This window comes from Eptatretus burgeri, chromosome 10 (assembly GCF_056783735.1).
Source record: "Eptatretus burgeri isolate ZD-2024b chromosome 10, Ebu_testis_v1, whole genome shotgun sequence".
In the NCBI taxonomy this organism is placed as follows: domain Eukaryota; kingdom Metazoa; phylum Chordata; class Myxini; order Myxiniformes; family Myxinidae; genus Eptatretus; species Eptatretus burgeri.
The window spans coordinates 38705580-38724564 of record NC_140970.1 but is presented as its reverse complement, the minus strand read 5'-3'; the positions used below and the strand labels follow the sequence as shown (position 1 = coordinate 38724564).

At 45.5% G+C, this 18985-nt stretch overlaps 1 protein-coding gene across 1 annotated transcript in view; it reads right to left on the bottom strand.

The window, feature by feature from the left end:
* Positions 1-18985, bottom strand: part of UROC1 (urocanate hydratase 1) — a 91688-nt gene that overhangs the window by 6382 nt on the left and 66321 nt on the right. Inside the window, exons 12-13 of the mRNA XM_085897941.1 lie at positions 18214-18393; positions 4929-5026 (exon numbers count right to left, since the gene is read on the bottom strand). Of these exons, the coding sequence (XP_085754067.1) occupies positions 4929-5026; positions 18214-18393 (278 nt within the window). The remainder of the gene's footprint in view (positions 1-4928; positions 5027-18213; positions 18394-18985) is intronic.

Genomic DNA, 18985 nt, shown 5'->3' with positions numbered 1-18985 from the left:
AAATCTACTCTAAGGAGAAATAAACCCACTTCTGCGGCTCTCTACTCGCAAAATAAATTAACTGCAGCCTCCCCGGGGAATCTATCCAAGGCTATCATCAACGTACGAATTAACGGGCATATGGCTGAGGCACTGATTGATACCGGTAGCTCTGAAAGTTTCGTCAACAGCTCGCTAGTGAAGGGCAGGAAATGGAAAATCCACCCGACAGACAATACGGTATGCATGGCCGCCACATCACTACAGTCCCGCATACGAGGGTACTGCAATGTTGAATTGGACGTAAAAGGGTACACGCATCGGGATGTAAGGGTACTGGTGCTTCGTTATTTATGCGCAGATGTAATTCTGGGTCATAATGTCCTCAAGCAGCACACGAGCGTCGAAATACCCTTTGGAGGAAGCAAACCTCGTCTGATTTTAAATGCGTTGACCACCGCGGAGGTGACGTCCCCCCAGCTGTTCGCTAACTTGTCGCCGGTCTGCAAACCGATAGCGATCAAATCGCGGCGATATACCACTGCTGACATGAATTTCATCACTTCAGAAACCAAGCGATTACTGGAAGAAGGAATTATAGAACCGAGCGATTCGCCATGGCGCGCACAGGTGTTAGTAACCAGCAGTCAGAATCATAAGAAACGAATGGTTGTCGATTATTCCCAAACGGTCAATCGCTTTACCCAACTCGATGCCTACCCCCTGCCGCGCATAGACGAGATGGTCGAATGCGTGGCCAATTATAAGGTATTCAGCACCATCGACTTGCGAAGCGCCTATCATCAAATTCCCATCCGAGAGGAAGACAAACCTTACACCGCATTCCAGGCAGGGAGGCGCCTCTACCAGTTCAGAAGGATACCATTCGGTGTCACGAATGGAGTAGCTTGCTTCCAACGAGTTATGGACGACATCATCTCAGATGAAAACCTCAAAGACACTTTTGTTTACGTGGACAATGTCACAGTGTGCGGTAGGGATCAGGGGGAACATGATATGAATCTGGACAGATTCTTGAGCATTGCTAGAAAATATAATCTGACTCTCAACTATGAGAAATGCGTATTCTCGGCAAGGTCAATTGACCTTCTCGGCTACACAATAGCCGACGGCACAATTAAGCCTGATCCTGAACGATTGCGCCCGCTCCGTGAGCTACCACCACCTCAGGACCTGCAGACGATGCGCCGGGTGATCGGCATGTTTGCTTACTATGCGAGATGGATTTCGCAATACTCCGAGAAAATACATCCCCTAGTGCATTGCAAAAACTTTCCACCAGATGCCGCTGTTGTGACAGCTTTCCACAACCTCAAAGACGATATCAGTAATTCCGTGGTTTTATCGATCGATAGCTCGGTGCCCTTTGTGGTGGAGACTGACGCTTCAGATCACGCCATAGCTGCTACGCTTAATCAGTCTGGGCGACCCGTCGCGTTCTTCTCGAGAACTCTCTCTAGAAGCGAGCAGAGACACTCAGCGATAGAGAAGGAAGCGTATGCCATCGTCGAAGCGCTGCGCAAATGGAGACATTATTTGCTGGGAAACCACTTCACGCTCGTTACGGACCAACGATCCGTGGCATTCATGTTGTTTGGGAAAAATAACGGGAAAATTAAGAATGAAAAAATTATGAGATGGCGGATAGACCTTGCCTGCTATAGTTACGACATTGTTTACCGGTCTGGGAGGGAAAACCCTGCTGCAGACACCTTCTCGCGGGTCTACTGCTCGGCGGTAATCAGTCAGGCTTTGCAAGACCTCCATGTGTCTCTTTGCCACCCGGGGGTAACCAGAATGGCACATTTCGTACGCAGACAGAACCTTCCCTATTCTATTGAAGATATTAAACAAATGAATGCTTCATGCCCTGTTTGTGCTGAACTAAAACCCAGATTCTATGGTGCGGCTCCTGGCAGACTGATCAAGGCCACTTCTCCCTTCGAGAGACTAAATATCGACTTCAAAGGGCCCCTGCCGACCGAGACAGACAACAGATACATATTCACTGTTGTTGATGAGTATTCAAGGTTCCCTTTCGCATTTCCGTGCTCGGATATGACCTCGGGCACTGTCGTGAAATGTCTGTCTGACCTCTTCGCTATGTTTGGGAAACCTTCGTACATACATTCAGACAGAGGGCCGTGTTTCATGTCGGCCGGGCTAAAACAGTTCCTATTAGAGCACGGCATAGCATCTAGTCGAACGACGGGTTACAACCCACAGGGTAATGGTCAGGTGGAACGGTATAACGGAGTCATTTGGAAAGCCGTAACTCTGGCGTTGAAATCAAGAGGACTGGGCCCCGAGCGGTGGGAGGTTACCCTTCTCGACGCTCTGAATTCCATACGCTCTCTGCTCTGCACGTCCACCAATGCGACTCCTCACGACCGAATGTTTACTCACCAACGACGTTATGTTGACGGCCAATCGGTGCCCAACTGGCTAACCCATCCCGGAACAGTGTTCATGAAACGCCCGGTACGACAAAGCAAGTATGAACCCCTGGTGGAAGGGGTCGAGCTCATCGATACTAATCCAGAATACGCTCATGTCAGGCTCCCGGATGGCAGGGAGACCACTGTGTCGGTTCGTCATTTGGCTCCCTCAGGTACTCCCCCCGCCGGTACACCACCATCTGGCACACCTCCCTCTGACATTCCCTCCCCAGGTGTTTCTCCCCCAGGGACTCCACCCGAGAAGGGAGACGGCGGAGCTACCGCGTTCCACCCGGGGGCGATCGGGGAGTCATCTCCGGCACGAGTCGAGGCTCACCAAAAGGATCGGAAGCCTCCCTCAAGTGAAACCGCCATCTACTCCCGGAGAGGCCGGCGAATAATACCCCCTCGCCGACTCAATCTGTAAAGGGGATTATCGGCATCCTTGATGCTCATGCTCCTATATGCTCGTTACATAATATATCGATGCTCATTACCATGCTCCTACAACTCAAAATAATCCTCACTGCTTGGCATGTATGCTTCAGTAGTTTAGATAGTTCGCGTTGCTTGAAATGCATACTCCTGTAGCGCTGAAGTAATCATGGTGCGTTCGCTGGGCCTCTAGTTACATTTTAAAGACGGGGAGAATGTGGTGAATTGAAGGTCGTGACGTGTGATCACATGATGCCCGGCTCGAGCACAGAAGAGATAAAGCTGAGGTTCGGCTCGGCCGCGGGGTTTTGTCCCTGGGGCATTGTCGTTTTATGTCGCCGGCTCACTTGGTGCTCATTGAATGGTGAGAATACTGATTGATATATAATACTGATTTATTTTGCGGTGATTAGTTGCGCGTGTGTACCTTACTGCTTGTACTCCATGCTGCGTCTGTATTTCCTGGTGTGCCCGTAGAAGCGGCTCCAATCAAATGGAATAAAGCCTACACTCTGAAGGTTCTTCTCTCGCTTTCATTTCACATGCTATATATCGTTTTTGAGCCCGATCTCTCAATGGTGAGAAGAATCACTTTAAAAATTGGCAGATCCGGATCCAGATCCAGATCCAGGTCATCACCAAAATTTAATCATTTCTTCCTTGTCACACACCCATAAGTCCACCAAGTTTCGTCTGAATCAGTCCACAACTCTGAGATATCCTGCAAAATATAGTTTTCAGCCATATCTCTCAATGATGAAGAATCACTTCAAAAAATTCTCATAGTCGGATCCGGATCTGGATCTTGACCAAAATCTAATCATTTCGTCCTTGTCACACACCGGATCCGTCCACAACCTTTTGAAATATCCTGCACACAGACAAAGACAGAAAGGGGTGAAAACAACTTCCTTCACCTTCGGTGGCGGAGGTAATTATCATGCTTTCTATCGTTTTTGGCCCTATCTCTCAATGGTGAGGAATCACTTTAAAAGTTAAATAACTCTCGTATCCGGATCTGGATTTAGATCTTCACCAAAATCGAATTGATTCGTCCTTGTCACACACCCAACCTGTCTGCTAAGTTTCGTCTGAATCCATCCACAACTTTCTTGAGATATCCTGTTATACATCAGTTTAGCCCCATCTCTCAATGGTGAAGAATCACTTTTAAAATTCCAGTAGCCGGATCCGGATCCAGATCTGGACCAAAATCTAATCAGTTCGTCCTTGTCACACACCCAACCTATCAAGAAAATTTAATCTGAATCCGTCAACAATGTTTTGAGATATCCTGCACACCGACAGACAAACAAACAAATAGACGTCGTCCAGAGCACGAAACTTGCAAAATCCATTAAACAAAGTTGGCCTCAAAAATAATTGGCTGGTTGATTCATTGACCTGAAATATCAATTCTCTTTAAATCTCAAGCCAATGGGATGAAAATTGAGTATTTTAGAAATACCACCTTCGTTGTTGACCTTTGGCCAATGTTGACCTTTTGACCTCAAACAATAGGCTTCTTCATTATGACAAACTCTACCATGTGGTGAAGTTTCATGAAGACCGGTTTAAAATTGTGACCTTTTGGTGATAGACAGACAGACATAGACAGAGACAGAATAACAAAATTGACGAACTAATATACTTGAAAAATCTTCGATTTTGCAAGTAAGAAACAAACAGAGAGGGGTGAAAACATCACCTCCTTCACCTCCGGTGGCAGAGATAATTTTTGTGTGAACTGTGCTTTGTTTCATTTGAATATCTTTACCTGGCTTGGAGAAAACTATCGGAGGTATTACTTTTCAACACACCCTCATAGATTCCTTCACTTCGTTTTGGTATTGATTATACAACAAAACACTAAATTTAACCACAAAATCTGTACAGTATATTGGACCATTCAAGCAGGATTCTTGACTCATGTCTTTTTGTCATAGCATTCACTTCCCCTTTCCCCATATTCTGAGTATATCATGACCCAAATACAGTGCAGTATATCATTCACAAGGCTTGGTCAACATAATAAGTGGATGAAATCTGACATGCCTGCACGCTGAGCCTGGAGTAGGAAGCCATTCCCATAATCCCAGAAGAACAAGCCATGTGCAGCCAACTTGTTTATAGCTTCAACCTGCCGTTGCAAACTGCACACACACACACACACACACACACACACACACACACACACACACACACACACACACACACACACACACACACACACACACACACACACACACACACACACACACACACTGAATGCAGCAGCACTTCAGGTGGTGTACAGATGTCCCAGTCATACTATTGTTATTGATGCCATTGATGTCAATGTTAGCTCAAAAATCTAGTCAGTGATTTTCCTTTTCAAAAAATTAATTTCTTTTCATGTTATCAATTTGTACACTTGCAATGGAAAAAATAATTTTTTATTCAAGTCTCTGCACCTAAAATCCTCCATTGTGCCACTGGGCAGTGGATTCTGCCACCAGGGTGACACAAAGATGGGGTACAATAAAATTATAAATGGCAGGTAGGAACAATATGGAAACCGCATCCACAGGACGTGACACTATAAACTAAATTAATCTTGAATACGATGTCCATGTATTCTCACCTACAAATTAATATTTTGCAGCTGTGCCAATGATGCAGTGCCCCGTTTCCAGTAAGAATGACAGACTTAGTCACCCCACCTCGTGTTATTTAACAGCACGACAAAGGGCTTGAATTCAAGACTCCAAGATCTTAAGCCAGCCACCTCAACTGTTAAGCCATTACCAGGCTTTAAACTACAAATGAAGTAAACAGACTTGGCAGTCTGTACATTGACATGAATGCACCAGGGTTTAAAGAAAAAAAAATGGATTACTTTTTGCAATTTCCTCATTTTGACTGCCTATCTTATTTTCAGGGAATATTTTCCGCAAATTTTCAACTAAGTGGGGACACTTGAAATCAAAATTCGTTTTGACTGGCCTCTCGAGAGATTGTTACAGGGAATTTTATTTCGTATTTAGTGTCAGCAATCAAGATTCACAGCAAATGAGATCCGGGTATAGATGGTCGGTATCCCTTGTGAACCAAATTGCAGTGTTTTCTTTCCTTTTGTTACTTTTCGTAATTACACCATGGAAATAAAGAATGGAGAATCTTGCATACAAAATGAGACAATATGGTGAATATGTTTTAGTAATTTGACTGAATATTGACCTTCTTTCTGTAATTTACTGCATTCCGTTGCATTGCTCTCTGGAATTCATCTAGGCCAACATTAAAAGTTAATTTGAGGCGCCGCGAGGAGGAGTTATGTAAGGGCCACATCGGCCATTTTGGAGTAAATGCCATATAGCACTATTTTAACCCTTCCCCTATCATCCGAGCCTATCATCATCATATCATTAAAAAATGTCGCTTACATCACTCCTCCTCGCCGGGCCTCATTTATTCTTTTATATATACCTGTAGGTCATGTTCTACCGATCAGTGGGAAACCTTCCTGAGAGCCATACAAAATTACATTTATCATTCGTTTAGAATGTTCTAGCATATAAGACTGGTCACTTCGCTGACGGGAATACCAATCTTTGCTGCGATGGATAATCTATGGGACAAAAACAAAAAAGGATTCCTGGGAGATTCTGCCCTCGATGCGAGGATAACCAGCGTCGAAAGTTAGCCATTGCAGTTTCGACACGTGTGCCATGTACCCACATACAAACAGGGCTTTATATATTTTTTCTTTTTGCATCACAAACCTTCCTGGGAGTTCCCTGAATTCAGCGTTGATGGATTTCTTGAAATCTGTCAATCCGTTCTCAAGTTATAACACGACAAACAGAAAGACATGGATACTTTTATATAAAATAGATATCTAAATGTTTTTCATCCAAGCCTAAAACCCTAGTTTTTATTGCATCATCAGGTTGTATTTGCAGCACATAAAGAAATGCAGATGGATCAGCTCCAAGGTAGATTAAGATTTTTTGGGGGCCCTGGGCACAAAAAATATTTCCACCCAAAATGCCCCAAAAAGGGGACTCCATGTTATTTTCGCAAAAAAATGGCCCCAAAAAAGAGGAGAATACTGTTATTTTCACACTTGCTTAGCCTATGTTGAGTGCTTAAGCCGCATGTTCTACATTGTTAGCAGCCATCTCTGCCGAACCCAAAGCTGTGTCGGCATCGTCTGTCGTTTCTCTTTCTCCTTGAAGTCTTGGCTTATAGATGGTGTATTGTTTTTTTTTAAACAAAGCAACTCCTTAAAGCCCTTGTCACACCTTGACAATTTACCCAGCGTATGGCAATGTATCAAAATTGATCTAAAACGCTGGCGTACGCTGAACTATTTTTTTTTTTCAGTTTTGGGCGTATATTAACGAGTTGGACGTATGCATAACGTGTTAGGCCGAAGTCACATTTGCCACGGCGGCCGTGGGGTCTCCAAAATCTACGGCCACTCGCAATTATACGGCGGCCGCAGTATTTCCACAGTAACACAATGTAGCAGTCACATATGTTTTTTTATTTTTCGGGGAGCCGCACGGCGTATTTAGAAATTGTGGAGACCGAAAATGTGGTGGGGCGTACGGTCTTTGATTTGATGTCACACGGTGACCTTGGGGCGTCCCTGCGGCGGCCATAGAATTTTCAAGGCAGACGTAAGGTAGCCTCAAGGTGCCCGTAAGGTGACCGCAGGGGGGTTCGAAGGCGAACGTGCGGCCAGACGGACGGTAACGGGTGGGTATATATACCAGTTCTTTTTTACTGAAATAAAAATATAACAGTTCAGAATATACCAGTAAGTGGTGCCCCCAGAATCCGAATTGAATTCATTCCAGGAGGCTGTTCGGATTGCAAAAACTTCGATTCCTAAACTATTTTCCCAATAAGAAATAATGGAGTGAATTAATGTTCCTAGACCCCAAGAAAACCCACTTTCAAGACACTTTCAACTGAAATTCCCCATGTTTAAGATAAAATAAGATGAGTAAATGACCTTCAGTGGCGGTGTATTGTATGTAAACTGGTACAATCACCACATCCAAAGGTTCACACAGGCTCGAGCTCCGGCCTGAGTTCCGATCACTCGCGCACTCTGCGAGCGCTACCCCCAGGGCAGCTCATCAAACATGATGCCCCCAGAACCACAATCACTTTCATCAAACGCATCGGGCTGACGTAATCATGGATATTCCAAATTACAACCGGTTTTTCTGTGAAATAAAATCCTTGCCCGACAGTCCGTCACATCACGTGATCGGATTGCTTTTTTGTTATTAATTAAAACACAAGATTAGGACAAAAAAAAAAAAACAGCACAAATCAAGGTGAAAACACGAGGTAAAGTAGCGATGGACACATGAGAGATGCTTTCACGAGGACTTCCACCGATGAACTGAATGAACAAAGCACGAAGATGCACATCAAACAGGTGGGGTAGACACGTGAACAAACATGAACGCTTCATTGTGTTCGGTTTTTTTTAATGTATTCGGTTTTTCAGGCAAAATTCATTTTTCATTGATAAGAGACTACGGCAGCCGCACGAATAACGCAAGCCCACCGTACGCCCTACGTGGAACACAACTACGTCACAACTACGGCTTGTCGAATTGCTACGGCCAACGTAGAAATGAAAAAAGTTATAACTCCGCGTTATAATTCCACGGCGACCCATACGACTTGCAAAATATAGCCAAACGGTGTAGGGCCACCCTGAGGTCACTGCAGAAACTCTGCGGCCGCCGCACGTTTCTGTCAATTCAGAGGGCGTACGGCCGCAGTATCCTCAGGTCAGGTATGGGAGCATGTTCCAGAACAGCGCGTCGCTGCGTCCACTTTCCGCCGGTACTCCAGGGGCCTCCGTCTGGCCATCCCCCAGGCAGATGCCAGGCCCATCCCCATCTCCTTGAGATGATGGTCAACCTGCTGCAACCATGAGGCACGTGGTCAGCCCACTGGCCTTCTCCACTCATGAGACTCCCTCGCTGAGAGAATCTGGTGAGCAGGATCAGCATCAGGAAAACGAGCCACATGTCCATACAGCCGCAACTGACGCTCACGGACTATGCAGGTAACAAATCTCATCCGAGTCTCTCTCAGCAACCGCTCGTTGGACACAAAATCCGACCAGCGATAGCCAAGGATTCTCCGAAGACACCTGGTACCAAAGGAATAAAGTCTCCGTCTCAGATCCTTGGTCAGAGTCCAAGTCTCGCACCCATAGAGCAAGACTGGAAGTACCAAGGACCTGAAGACTCGGACTTTCGTCCTCCCGCACAGGTACCGGCAGCGCCACACCCCATGATCCAGTGAATCCATGACTCCCCAGGCCCGACCCAGACATCTATTGACCTCTTACTCGCAGCCAGCAGAGACATGAATATCACTGCCAAGGTAAGTGAATCTCTCCACGACCTCAACATCCTCACCACAAACAGACACAGACAGGACAGCAGCATCCAAGATGTCACCGAAAGCCTGGATCTTAGTTTTGACCCAAGAAACCCGAAATCCCAACGGCTCCGACTCCTCATTCAGCACCTCGAGGGCCCCCAAGAGGATGTCTAAAGTCTCCGCAAAGATGACTGCATCATCTGCAAAATCAAGGTCCGAGATCTTGACATTCCCAAACGATGCACCGCAGCTTGATCTCTCCGACATCCTCCCTAAAATCCAGTCCATACAAGTGCTAAAAAGTGTGGGGGCCACTACACACCCCTGACGAACTCCAGTAACAACTGGAAATAAGTCAGAGATGGTACCACCACACTTCACAGCACTCTCAGTACCAGAGTAGAGTTCAGACATCAGATCGATCAGTTTTGGTGGCACCCCACGAAGACCAAGAATCCTCCAGAAGACATCCCGATTCACTGAATCGAACGCTTTACAGAGATCAACATAGGCTGCAAGCAGCCCCTGCCGAAACTCTCGTCTGCGTTCGGTGAGGACACGAAGGGCAAGGATACGGTCAATCATTGACCTCTTTGGTGTAAAGCCTGACTGCTCTGGATGCTAGTGCTCAAGCAGATGGTGGCGAACCCTATCAAGAATTATCCGAGCAAAGACCTTGCCCGGCACTGAGAGCAGCGTCACCCCTCGGTAGTTGTTGCAGTCTTGGCGATCACCCTTCCCTTTCCAGAGAGGGACAACAAGACCCCTCTTCCAGTCAGTTGGGATGATGCCTGTGTTCCAGGCAGAGCACAAAACTGCATGCAACGACACGAGTGCAGCATTTCCACCAGCCTTGAGAAGTTCGGCATGGATGCCACAGATCCCTGGAGCTTTGCCCCGTTTCAACTGGTTCACCGCAGCCCGTGTTTCCACAAGCGAAGGTGGACCACAGTTGATTCAAGGGTCAGCAACAGGGATTGTAACACCCTTGACGTCCAACTCGACAGCTGGGGGATCAGCCTGGTACAACCGCTCAAAGTAACCGGCCCAGCGGGCCTTCACTTCAGACTCCTCTGTCAAGAGCCTACCACTCTGCTCGAACTGCAGTGCTCCGAGGGATGGGCTTGGATGAACGTAATGCGTTCACCAGGAACATAGTGGGGGAGTATCCTCGCCGTAGAGCAAATGTGACTTAGGCCTTAGTAACGTAAACAGAACGCTTCGATAACTTTTAGATAACTTATACCAATGAATGCTTGGCGTGTTGTCGGCATTCACAACTTATGACCAAACGATAGTCTAACTTATGCATAGCGCGGCAGAGTATCGCCGACGATCACGTGGTGTAGCCTATTAAAAGGCCGCCGCTCGACGATTCAAATCATAACCGCTCTAGACATCGAATTGTCAACATCACCGTCATGCCGAAGAAAAAAAAGAAACGATGGAGTTTGGAACACTGACGGGTTCCTCCTGTGAACCCCATTTTTATATACAAATTCCCCTAAATGCTGCCAATACGCCATTATACGGTAGCTGTAAGTTAGTAACACGTTCAGTAAGTTCTGTGGTCGTCCGGAAGACGTCAAATATGTCTACATACGTCAATATGCGTTGGAGATAGGTTCAAAGCACGTTACTCATAGGTTAGAAATAAGTTCCGGGTGCACTAAACATTACCTCGACTTATGAGTAACTTACAAGTAATGTGTGTCGACATGTGTCAACGATCGCATAACGTGCCTACAACTTATGGCCAGCGTATGCGGAACGTGTGAGTCATACACTGGCATACGTCGAAAACTTTTGAGCATGCTTAAAATTTGTCGACGAGCTCGGTGTACTACGACGTATGCAGCGTGCTTCAGCGTGCTCTTAACGTATACAAAACTTACCCATAACGTATTTGACGTGTGCCAGCTTATTCGCCAAATTTTTCATACGTCGGCATACGCTGGCTAAAACGTCAAGGTGTGACAGCCCCTTTAGCCTCCTTTGCTTGCTTCACCTTTCTCTTTGAGCTCCCACTTAAGTACTGCAATCCTTGTTTTTTAAACTGCCTGTTAACTCTTATGGAAACTGCCAACTGACCGATGGCGTTGCAAGTCATTTGAATATTGGAACATAGTGGGGTGGCTTAGCCCAAATATTCAAAAGATTGTGCATTTTGTGATACAAGCACCAAATTTGGCACAAATGTACATTAATATGTTGCGAACATTTTCAGATATTGGGCCACTGGAAATTCTCTCTTTATGTCCGCCATATTGGATTTCAAAATGGCCACCACTTTAAATCTACATTTGCTATCATCTCTGGACGTAATGCAGCTATTGACTTGATTCTGGTATCTAAATGTATGTTTTTGGGGGCAAGGAATCCAATGGTACCATTTTCAACTTAATATTATCTATCACAGTCTGTTATATAATTTTATTTGGAAATTATCTCGGCAAATATTCGATTCAACACAATACTTTGAAAAGAATGTCTTAGTTCTGTAAATAGTAATTTAAAAAAAAACTATACTAAATCACTAGTAACAACTCAGTAACAACATCATACACCCAGATGTGGCCAGGAAATTCAGGGAAAGCCACTTCACCGTTCAAAAAACACAGAGGGTGTTCTTTTCAATTCCGATTGACCAGGCACATGAGCAGAATAATGCCTGCATCAAAGGAGACGGTGGAGCAGTTGGGCTCACTGACAACCCTAGTGCCCTACGTCGCTAGATGGTTGCGGGACCAGAAGTTGCCAGGGTGATCGAAGAATTCCAGGATGGGAACCAACACTGGAGACGGCAAACAGCAGACACACGTCATCATGATCAGACGCCAAGTGTACAGGCCTCATTTGTGAAAGATATTCGCTCTCTCTTCGGTGTCATAGAGGAGATTGGCAACCCATTCGAGAAGGAGAGTCAGGATTTAGTCAAACTGGACGCAAAGGAGATCGCAGATCCTGCTGCTGTGGAGACCGTGATGAATGCCAAGAGGATTGGCCAAGAGCAGTTCGAGGATTTCACCAGAGAGTGTCTGTTGGACAGAACAAAGGCAGTGGACGCACCCATTTCTCGTAACAAGCTGAAGGTGTTCAGCACTTCCACTCCAAGAAGCCAGAGCATAGGTCAGCAACAGCTCGCCTCCATCAAGAATGACCGTGAACTCTTCACACGCCTGTACATTGGCTGCCAGACAAGGGATGGAAACCTTGAGGAGTTCTTTTGTCACGAGAATCAGGCATGTCCTCCTGCATTGTCTGATGGTGGAAGCCTCTGCACTGGTACCAAGAGTGATCTCCTCACATGCTTGGAAGAAGTCTCCGACACAAAGACAGAGACTCCTGTCACGACCTGTATTGTGCTTGATGGAGCAGCCATCGTCCAGATGCTGAAGCCGGCTGCATCAAAGACCTTTGAAGAGTGTGCACAACAGATCTTCATCCCATATATGTCCACGAAGCTGCAAACAGTGTCACGCCTGGATCTGGTCTGGGATACTTACCTTGCTGATTCACTGAAAGGCAGTACACGTGCAAAGTGGGGACAAGGTGTGCGGGGAGGTGTGGTGGCTGCCGCAGCCATACCAGGAAACTGGCAGAACTTCCTACGAGTGGACAGCAACAAGACCGAGCTGTTCAGGTTCCTCTCAGCAGCTCTCATGGAATGGTTTGACCAGGAGGACAAGCAACTCGTCATTACTGATGGGCAGGCAGTGCTCAGCAAGCCACTACTGCCAGATCTGACCTCACTCGCCCCATGTAACCATGAAGAAGCTGACAGTCGGATGTTGCTGCATGCATCTCACACAGTCCAGCATGGACACCATGCAATACTCATCCGGACTGTAGACACCGATGTTGTGGTGTTGGCAGTGTCCCTGGCACAGGAGTTGCAACCAGAAGACAAACTATGGCTGGCATTCGGAACAGGCCAGAGTTTCCGATACCTAGCAGCACACGAAATAGCATCTGGATTGGGACGAGAGAAGGCTCGTGCACTGCCAATGTTCCATGCTCTAACTGGATGCGACACTGTGTCTAGTTTTCATAGACATGGCAAGAAGACTGCGTGGGCAGTCTGGACGGTACTGCCAGAACTCACTGAGGCGCTGCTGCTGCTGTCCTCTGCACCTCGTGACATACCAGACGATGCAATGCGCATCATCGAGAGGTTCGTGATCCTGTTGTATGATCGAACCAGCAAATGCACAGACATTGACAAGGCCAGGAGGAAACTCTTTGCAAGGAAGAACAATGTGCAGCTCATCCCTCTAACGAAGGCAGCTCTGGAGGAACATGTCAAGAGGGCAGTGTATCAAGGTGGACATGTGTGGGGTCAGATACTGCTGCCAGCACCAGAGCTCCCTCCACCAACCAACTGGGGTTGGTCAAGGACTGGAGAAGGACAGTACACACCTTACTGGACCAGGCTAACTGAGGCAGCTCACAGATGCATTGAGCTGGTTTCTTGCAAGTGCAAGAAACGGTGTGTGAGGCGCTGCAAGTGCAAAAAGGCTGCCCTTCAGTGCACAGCCCTCTGTGTGTGTGTGAAGGGGACTGCACATGACGATGAGTCAACAACATACATGTACTTGTGGCAATGCTGAACTTGTTAACATGACACTGTTTATGTACACGCATCTTCAGTACCGGTATACACCTAGCCTCAGATACCAGTACACCTAGCCTCAAATACTAGACCATGTAGCATGTCAGTATTATACCTAAGACATTTACAGAACTTAGACATTCTTTTCAAAGTATTGTGTTGAATCCAATATTTGCCTAGATAATTTCCAAATAAAATTATATAACAGACTGTGATAGATAATATTAAGTTGAAAATGGTACCATTGGATTCCTTGCGCCCAAAAACATATATTTAGATACCAGAATCGAGTCAATAGCTGCATTACGTCCAAAGATAATAGCAAATGTAGATTTCAAGTGGCGGCCATTTTGAAATCCAATATGGCGGACATAAAGAGAGAATTTTCAGTGGCCCAATATCTGAAAATGTTCGCAACATATTAATGTACATTTGTGCCAAATTTGGTGCTTGTTTCACAAAATGCACAACAGGTTTGCTATGCTGCTACACTAACATGAGTTTATAAAATGTATTTTTTTTTTGCTTTCAGACTTGCGATTGTTTCGTCTATTAATTTACGTAAATTACTAAAAAAAAATAGCGTTACGTAGTTTTTGAATGGCCCTATGTTGGAGTTAAACAATCTGTGACCGTGTGATGAATCAGCTTGTTCTGATATCACCATGGCGGAGGCTGACATGGATAAGAGGTGTCGAGTTAATCTTTTAATAGCACAGTAAATATGTGTTTCCAAATTGTGCCGTTCGTTTTTGAAGAGTGCTTTAAATGTGCGTTTCCCTGTTTCCGGATTGTTTTTTTTTTTTTTTATTGGCCTGTTACTGGATTTTGTCGCAGGTTGTGACCACACTGTGATCATTGTTGTTACATAATCATTGTATTGTCTGGTTTTGCACCTCCAACGAGACTCGATGGTCAAGCAGCGCTCAAGCGCAGAGAACCCCACAACAGTATAAAGCCAAAACCAGCACTGAAACACCCCGAACGGTGACTTGTAACTGGAAACATAATATTATAGTGGTGGATCTGGTATAGAACATTTTAACGGGCAAATGGATTTTTCCTTGGGACCCTCATTGAGCTCGGGGCCCTGAGCACGGGCCCTGGGTGCCATTGCATTAATCCGCCACTGGATCAGCTGGCTGAATGCCCATCTGAAGAACTGTCAATTAGAAAATGGAAAGTTGGCCCATTATGCCATTCACACCTATTCCATATCCACATCCAAGCATTCCCATCTCATGGACGTCGTCATAATGACAGTTATCCCAAATCAGGGAATTTAGGCTAGATGCCTGCCTGCACAAAATGGTTTACTTTTGTCAAAATATACAATGTCATCTTCTGATCCACATCTGACATGCCGATAGGACAGCGTGCCTTATGTGCTCATCGGAAGGAAGGCATGATTCAACATGCCACATATCGTTTACTAGGACTGCATCAGAATGGAATTTTTTTAATTTTACTTCTTTGATCCCATTGCAGATCAAAAGCAAAATCGACAGCTCAATGGAGCTTGAAGCTATTATATCCTGCCAAACCTTCAGCTACCCCATATACTGAGCTGCAAGATGCAATGCACCTTTTAATACCTTGAATTACACTGAACAACAAAAAATTTTTACTGGAGATGTGTAAAGTGATTTAGACTAATTTGGGTACGCTGATTTCAAAAATCATAACCGTTTTGCTGTATCACGTCAGGATTTTCAGTAACAGAAATATTCCCATTGCCTAGAAGTCAGGATTTCAATGAAATTTACAAAAATTCATTTATTCATTTATTTCATCATGAATGCTTCAAAATTATAGAAATTACAGAAAAACTCCACTAGAATGGAATTAAAAATGCTTTCGGCATTTGGCTTTGCGTTTGTGCTGCTCTGTGTCAGTTTCACGATGCAGGAACCAGCAGAAATCGCCCATCATGTTCGGGTTGTGCCGCCCTTGGTAACGCGTCTCCATGAGTGAAATCTCTTGGTGGAATCGCTCGCCGTGCTCGTCCGAGACTGCTCCCAAGTTGTCAGGGAAGAAGTTCAGGTGCTGGTGTAGGAAATGGATTTTCAGGGACATCCTGGAGCCAAGTTTCCTGAAGGACTCCAGCAGCTGCTGCACTATTTCTTCATAGTTGTCCGCGCGCTCGTTCCCCAAGAAGTTGTCCGTCACAGATTTGAAGCTCCTCCACGCTGCCAGCTCTTTGGGGTTTAGAGTTGTCGGAAAAGTTTCGTCCTTCATAATCTGTCGGATTTGCGGTCCAACAAAGACACCAGCCTTGATCTTGGCCTCCGACAAGGTGTTGCCAAACTTTTCCTTGAGGTATAAAAACCCACGCCCATTCAGATCCATTGCCCGTACAAAACTTTTCATCAAGCCGAGCTTTATGTGGAGTGGTGGAAGGAAAACCTTGGCTGGGTCGACAAGGGCGACATGCTTCACGTTGTGTCGACCAGGTACATGCTCTTTTCGCTCTTCCCAATCTTTCTTCATCCAGTGATTCTTGTCGTCTCTGCTATCCCAGAGACAAAGGAACACATGTATTTCGTGTAGCCTGACTGCAGCCCTAACAACAGCGCCACCACTTTCAAGTCTCCGCAGATGTGCCAGTTGAAGTCATTGTACTTGATGGAATCAAGCAGCTGCCGCATAGTCTCATAAGTCTCTGTCATGCCGAACGCGTGAGCCAGTGGGACTGATGGTTTCTCGTTGCCATTGTGGAGCAAAACAGCCTTCAAGCTGTTCTTCCCCGAGTCGATGAAGAGGCGCCAGTCTGCAGGATCGTGATCACACCCAAGTTCTTTCAACAGACCGTTGATGTCACTACAGAATGTCATCGTGTCTTCCATCTCAAAGAACTCAGCCATGTCTCTGTGACGTGCTCTGAACAAGGATATCTTGGTGTTAGGTTCAAGTAGATTCCACTGCTGCAGCCTTGATCCAAGCAGCTCTGCCTTCGCCTTTGACAGCGAGAGATCTCTTACAAGATCATTTAAGTCTCCCTGGTTCAGAAGGTGTGATTCTTGAGTGTCGGGTTCAAAAGGTTCATCATCACCATCCTCTTCACCACTGCTTACAGCTATGTTCTGATCAGCTGGAGGTGTTGGAACGGGGTTCTCGTCATCATGAGGCACAGGTTTACGAGCAGAGACGCAGTCAGCGTACTTGATGTGACCTTTAGTCTTCTTGTTGAAGCCGGCGATGCTTGTGCAGCAGAAATAACAATCATCATGATGATTCTGCGGCTCACGCCATATCATGGGCACCGCAAATGGCATGCTCGCGCGCTTGCCCACCAACCACTGAGTCAAGGTTGTGTGACAGCTTGTGCAGCAGATGTGTGGTGCCCAGCTCTGTTCTTGGTCCCCCACCTGACACCCGAAGTAGTGAAAGTAGGCGGCCTTCATTTTCACTGCTGTAGATATACTTCGCTGTTGATCTTTTTTGGTATACCGACCACAGACATAACAGAAGTTGTCAGGATGATTGGTACAGGAACGCCTACTCATCTTTATCTGAAAGAAAGAAATATAACACAAGTTAACAACAATTGTACGAAATAGACATGTTAAAGACATATGTAAATTTCATTGAAATCCTGACTTCTAGGCAATGGGAATATTTCTGTTCCTGAAAATCCTGACGTGATACAGCAAAACGGTTATGATTTTTGAAATCAGCGTACCCAAATTAGTCTAAATCACTTTACACATCTCCAGTAAAAAAAAATTTTTGAAATTTGTTGTTCAGTGTTATAGGCGACACCTGAACCCAGAACTGTAAACACAAGTCTCATTCAAAATGGCAAACTACTCCAAGCTTTGCATCAATGCTCTAACTGGATGGATTGAGTCTATTCCTGTCTTATGTATTCATCAACATGGTCATCCTCATGATTTACCAAAACCAAAATTAAATACTATGAGAATAACCAAAGATATATATACCCTAAAGTACTTTTTCTTTACAGCCATGAATTAATTGGACTCTATATTCACCAAGTGTCCAAACCAGACCACTCACGCTATACCAGAGAAAAACTGGTCCAGCCCTGACTGCAATATTCTCAGTCTATCATGGCAGCAGGGCGATGCTTGTGGGTATTACAACAACCAGTGAAAAAATCAGAAATTAGTCGTACAAGTACTCTCATTGGCTTAGTGGTGTATTTTACAAAGGATAGTGTAACAGTCGGTTTTTGGAGTCCAAATTATGCTGATTTGAACATGGTTCACCAGTATGGTACACTAAACTATGGCAACAGAGGTTTTGGTAAGATAGTGATTGATCAAGGAATGAAGTGCAGGGTGTTGCTTAAAAACACACCTTTCATCGACCAGGCGTCGAAACCTCTGTGGGTCACAATGCATCACACGCAGGCACTCTTGAAAGTCAAGCTGCACAGGATAGTATCCGCCTTTGTAGGGGTTGTGACATGAAGTTTGGTCTGAACCAAAATCTACCAGCATTTCCCCGGTTTTCTCCATTTCATGCACCAACCGCTCCCTGACGCACAGACACACCGGCTTGCAAAGCAACAAAGGATTTAGGTAAAACACTGAAGCATTAAGGGAAAGGTAGGAGGGGTGTTCAAAAAGTCATATGAATGAGATTCACAACACTCCAAGCTATGCCATGGTATTTTTCTTTTGGTATATATCCGATCCGTTGTACCACACTCTGTTTCAGAGCGTTGGTTCTGCCAAAGCAGTTTCTCGGCCTTCGGTCATACTGGGCAATTTTTCTCTCCCTCTCCTGGCCGGATTTTTTTTTCTGCAATTGTGCAGGAAATTGGAATTTGTTCATGGTGCCAGCGATAGCTCACCTACTCTTCGCAAAGGACACCGTGGGATGTTTACTGTCCACCAAATAATGTCAGCAGACAGGAGATCCAGTTCAACGTCCATCCGAGGGATGGCACACACAATGATTAATCACCCTGCCTGTGAAACACCGGGGTGACGGCTTATAGCTGGGTCGAGATTCAAACCGAGATTAGACAGTTCAGAGGTGAGTGTGTATAACTCGAAGCTAACCTACAATATCGTTATGGAATTTATATATCATTTCCTAACGGAATTCGTCCATCTTGAAAACG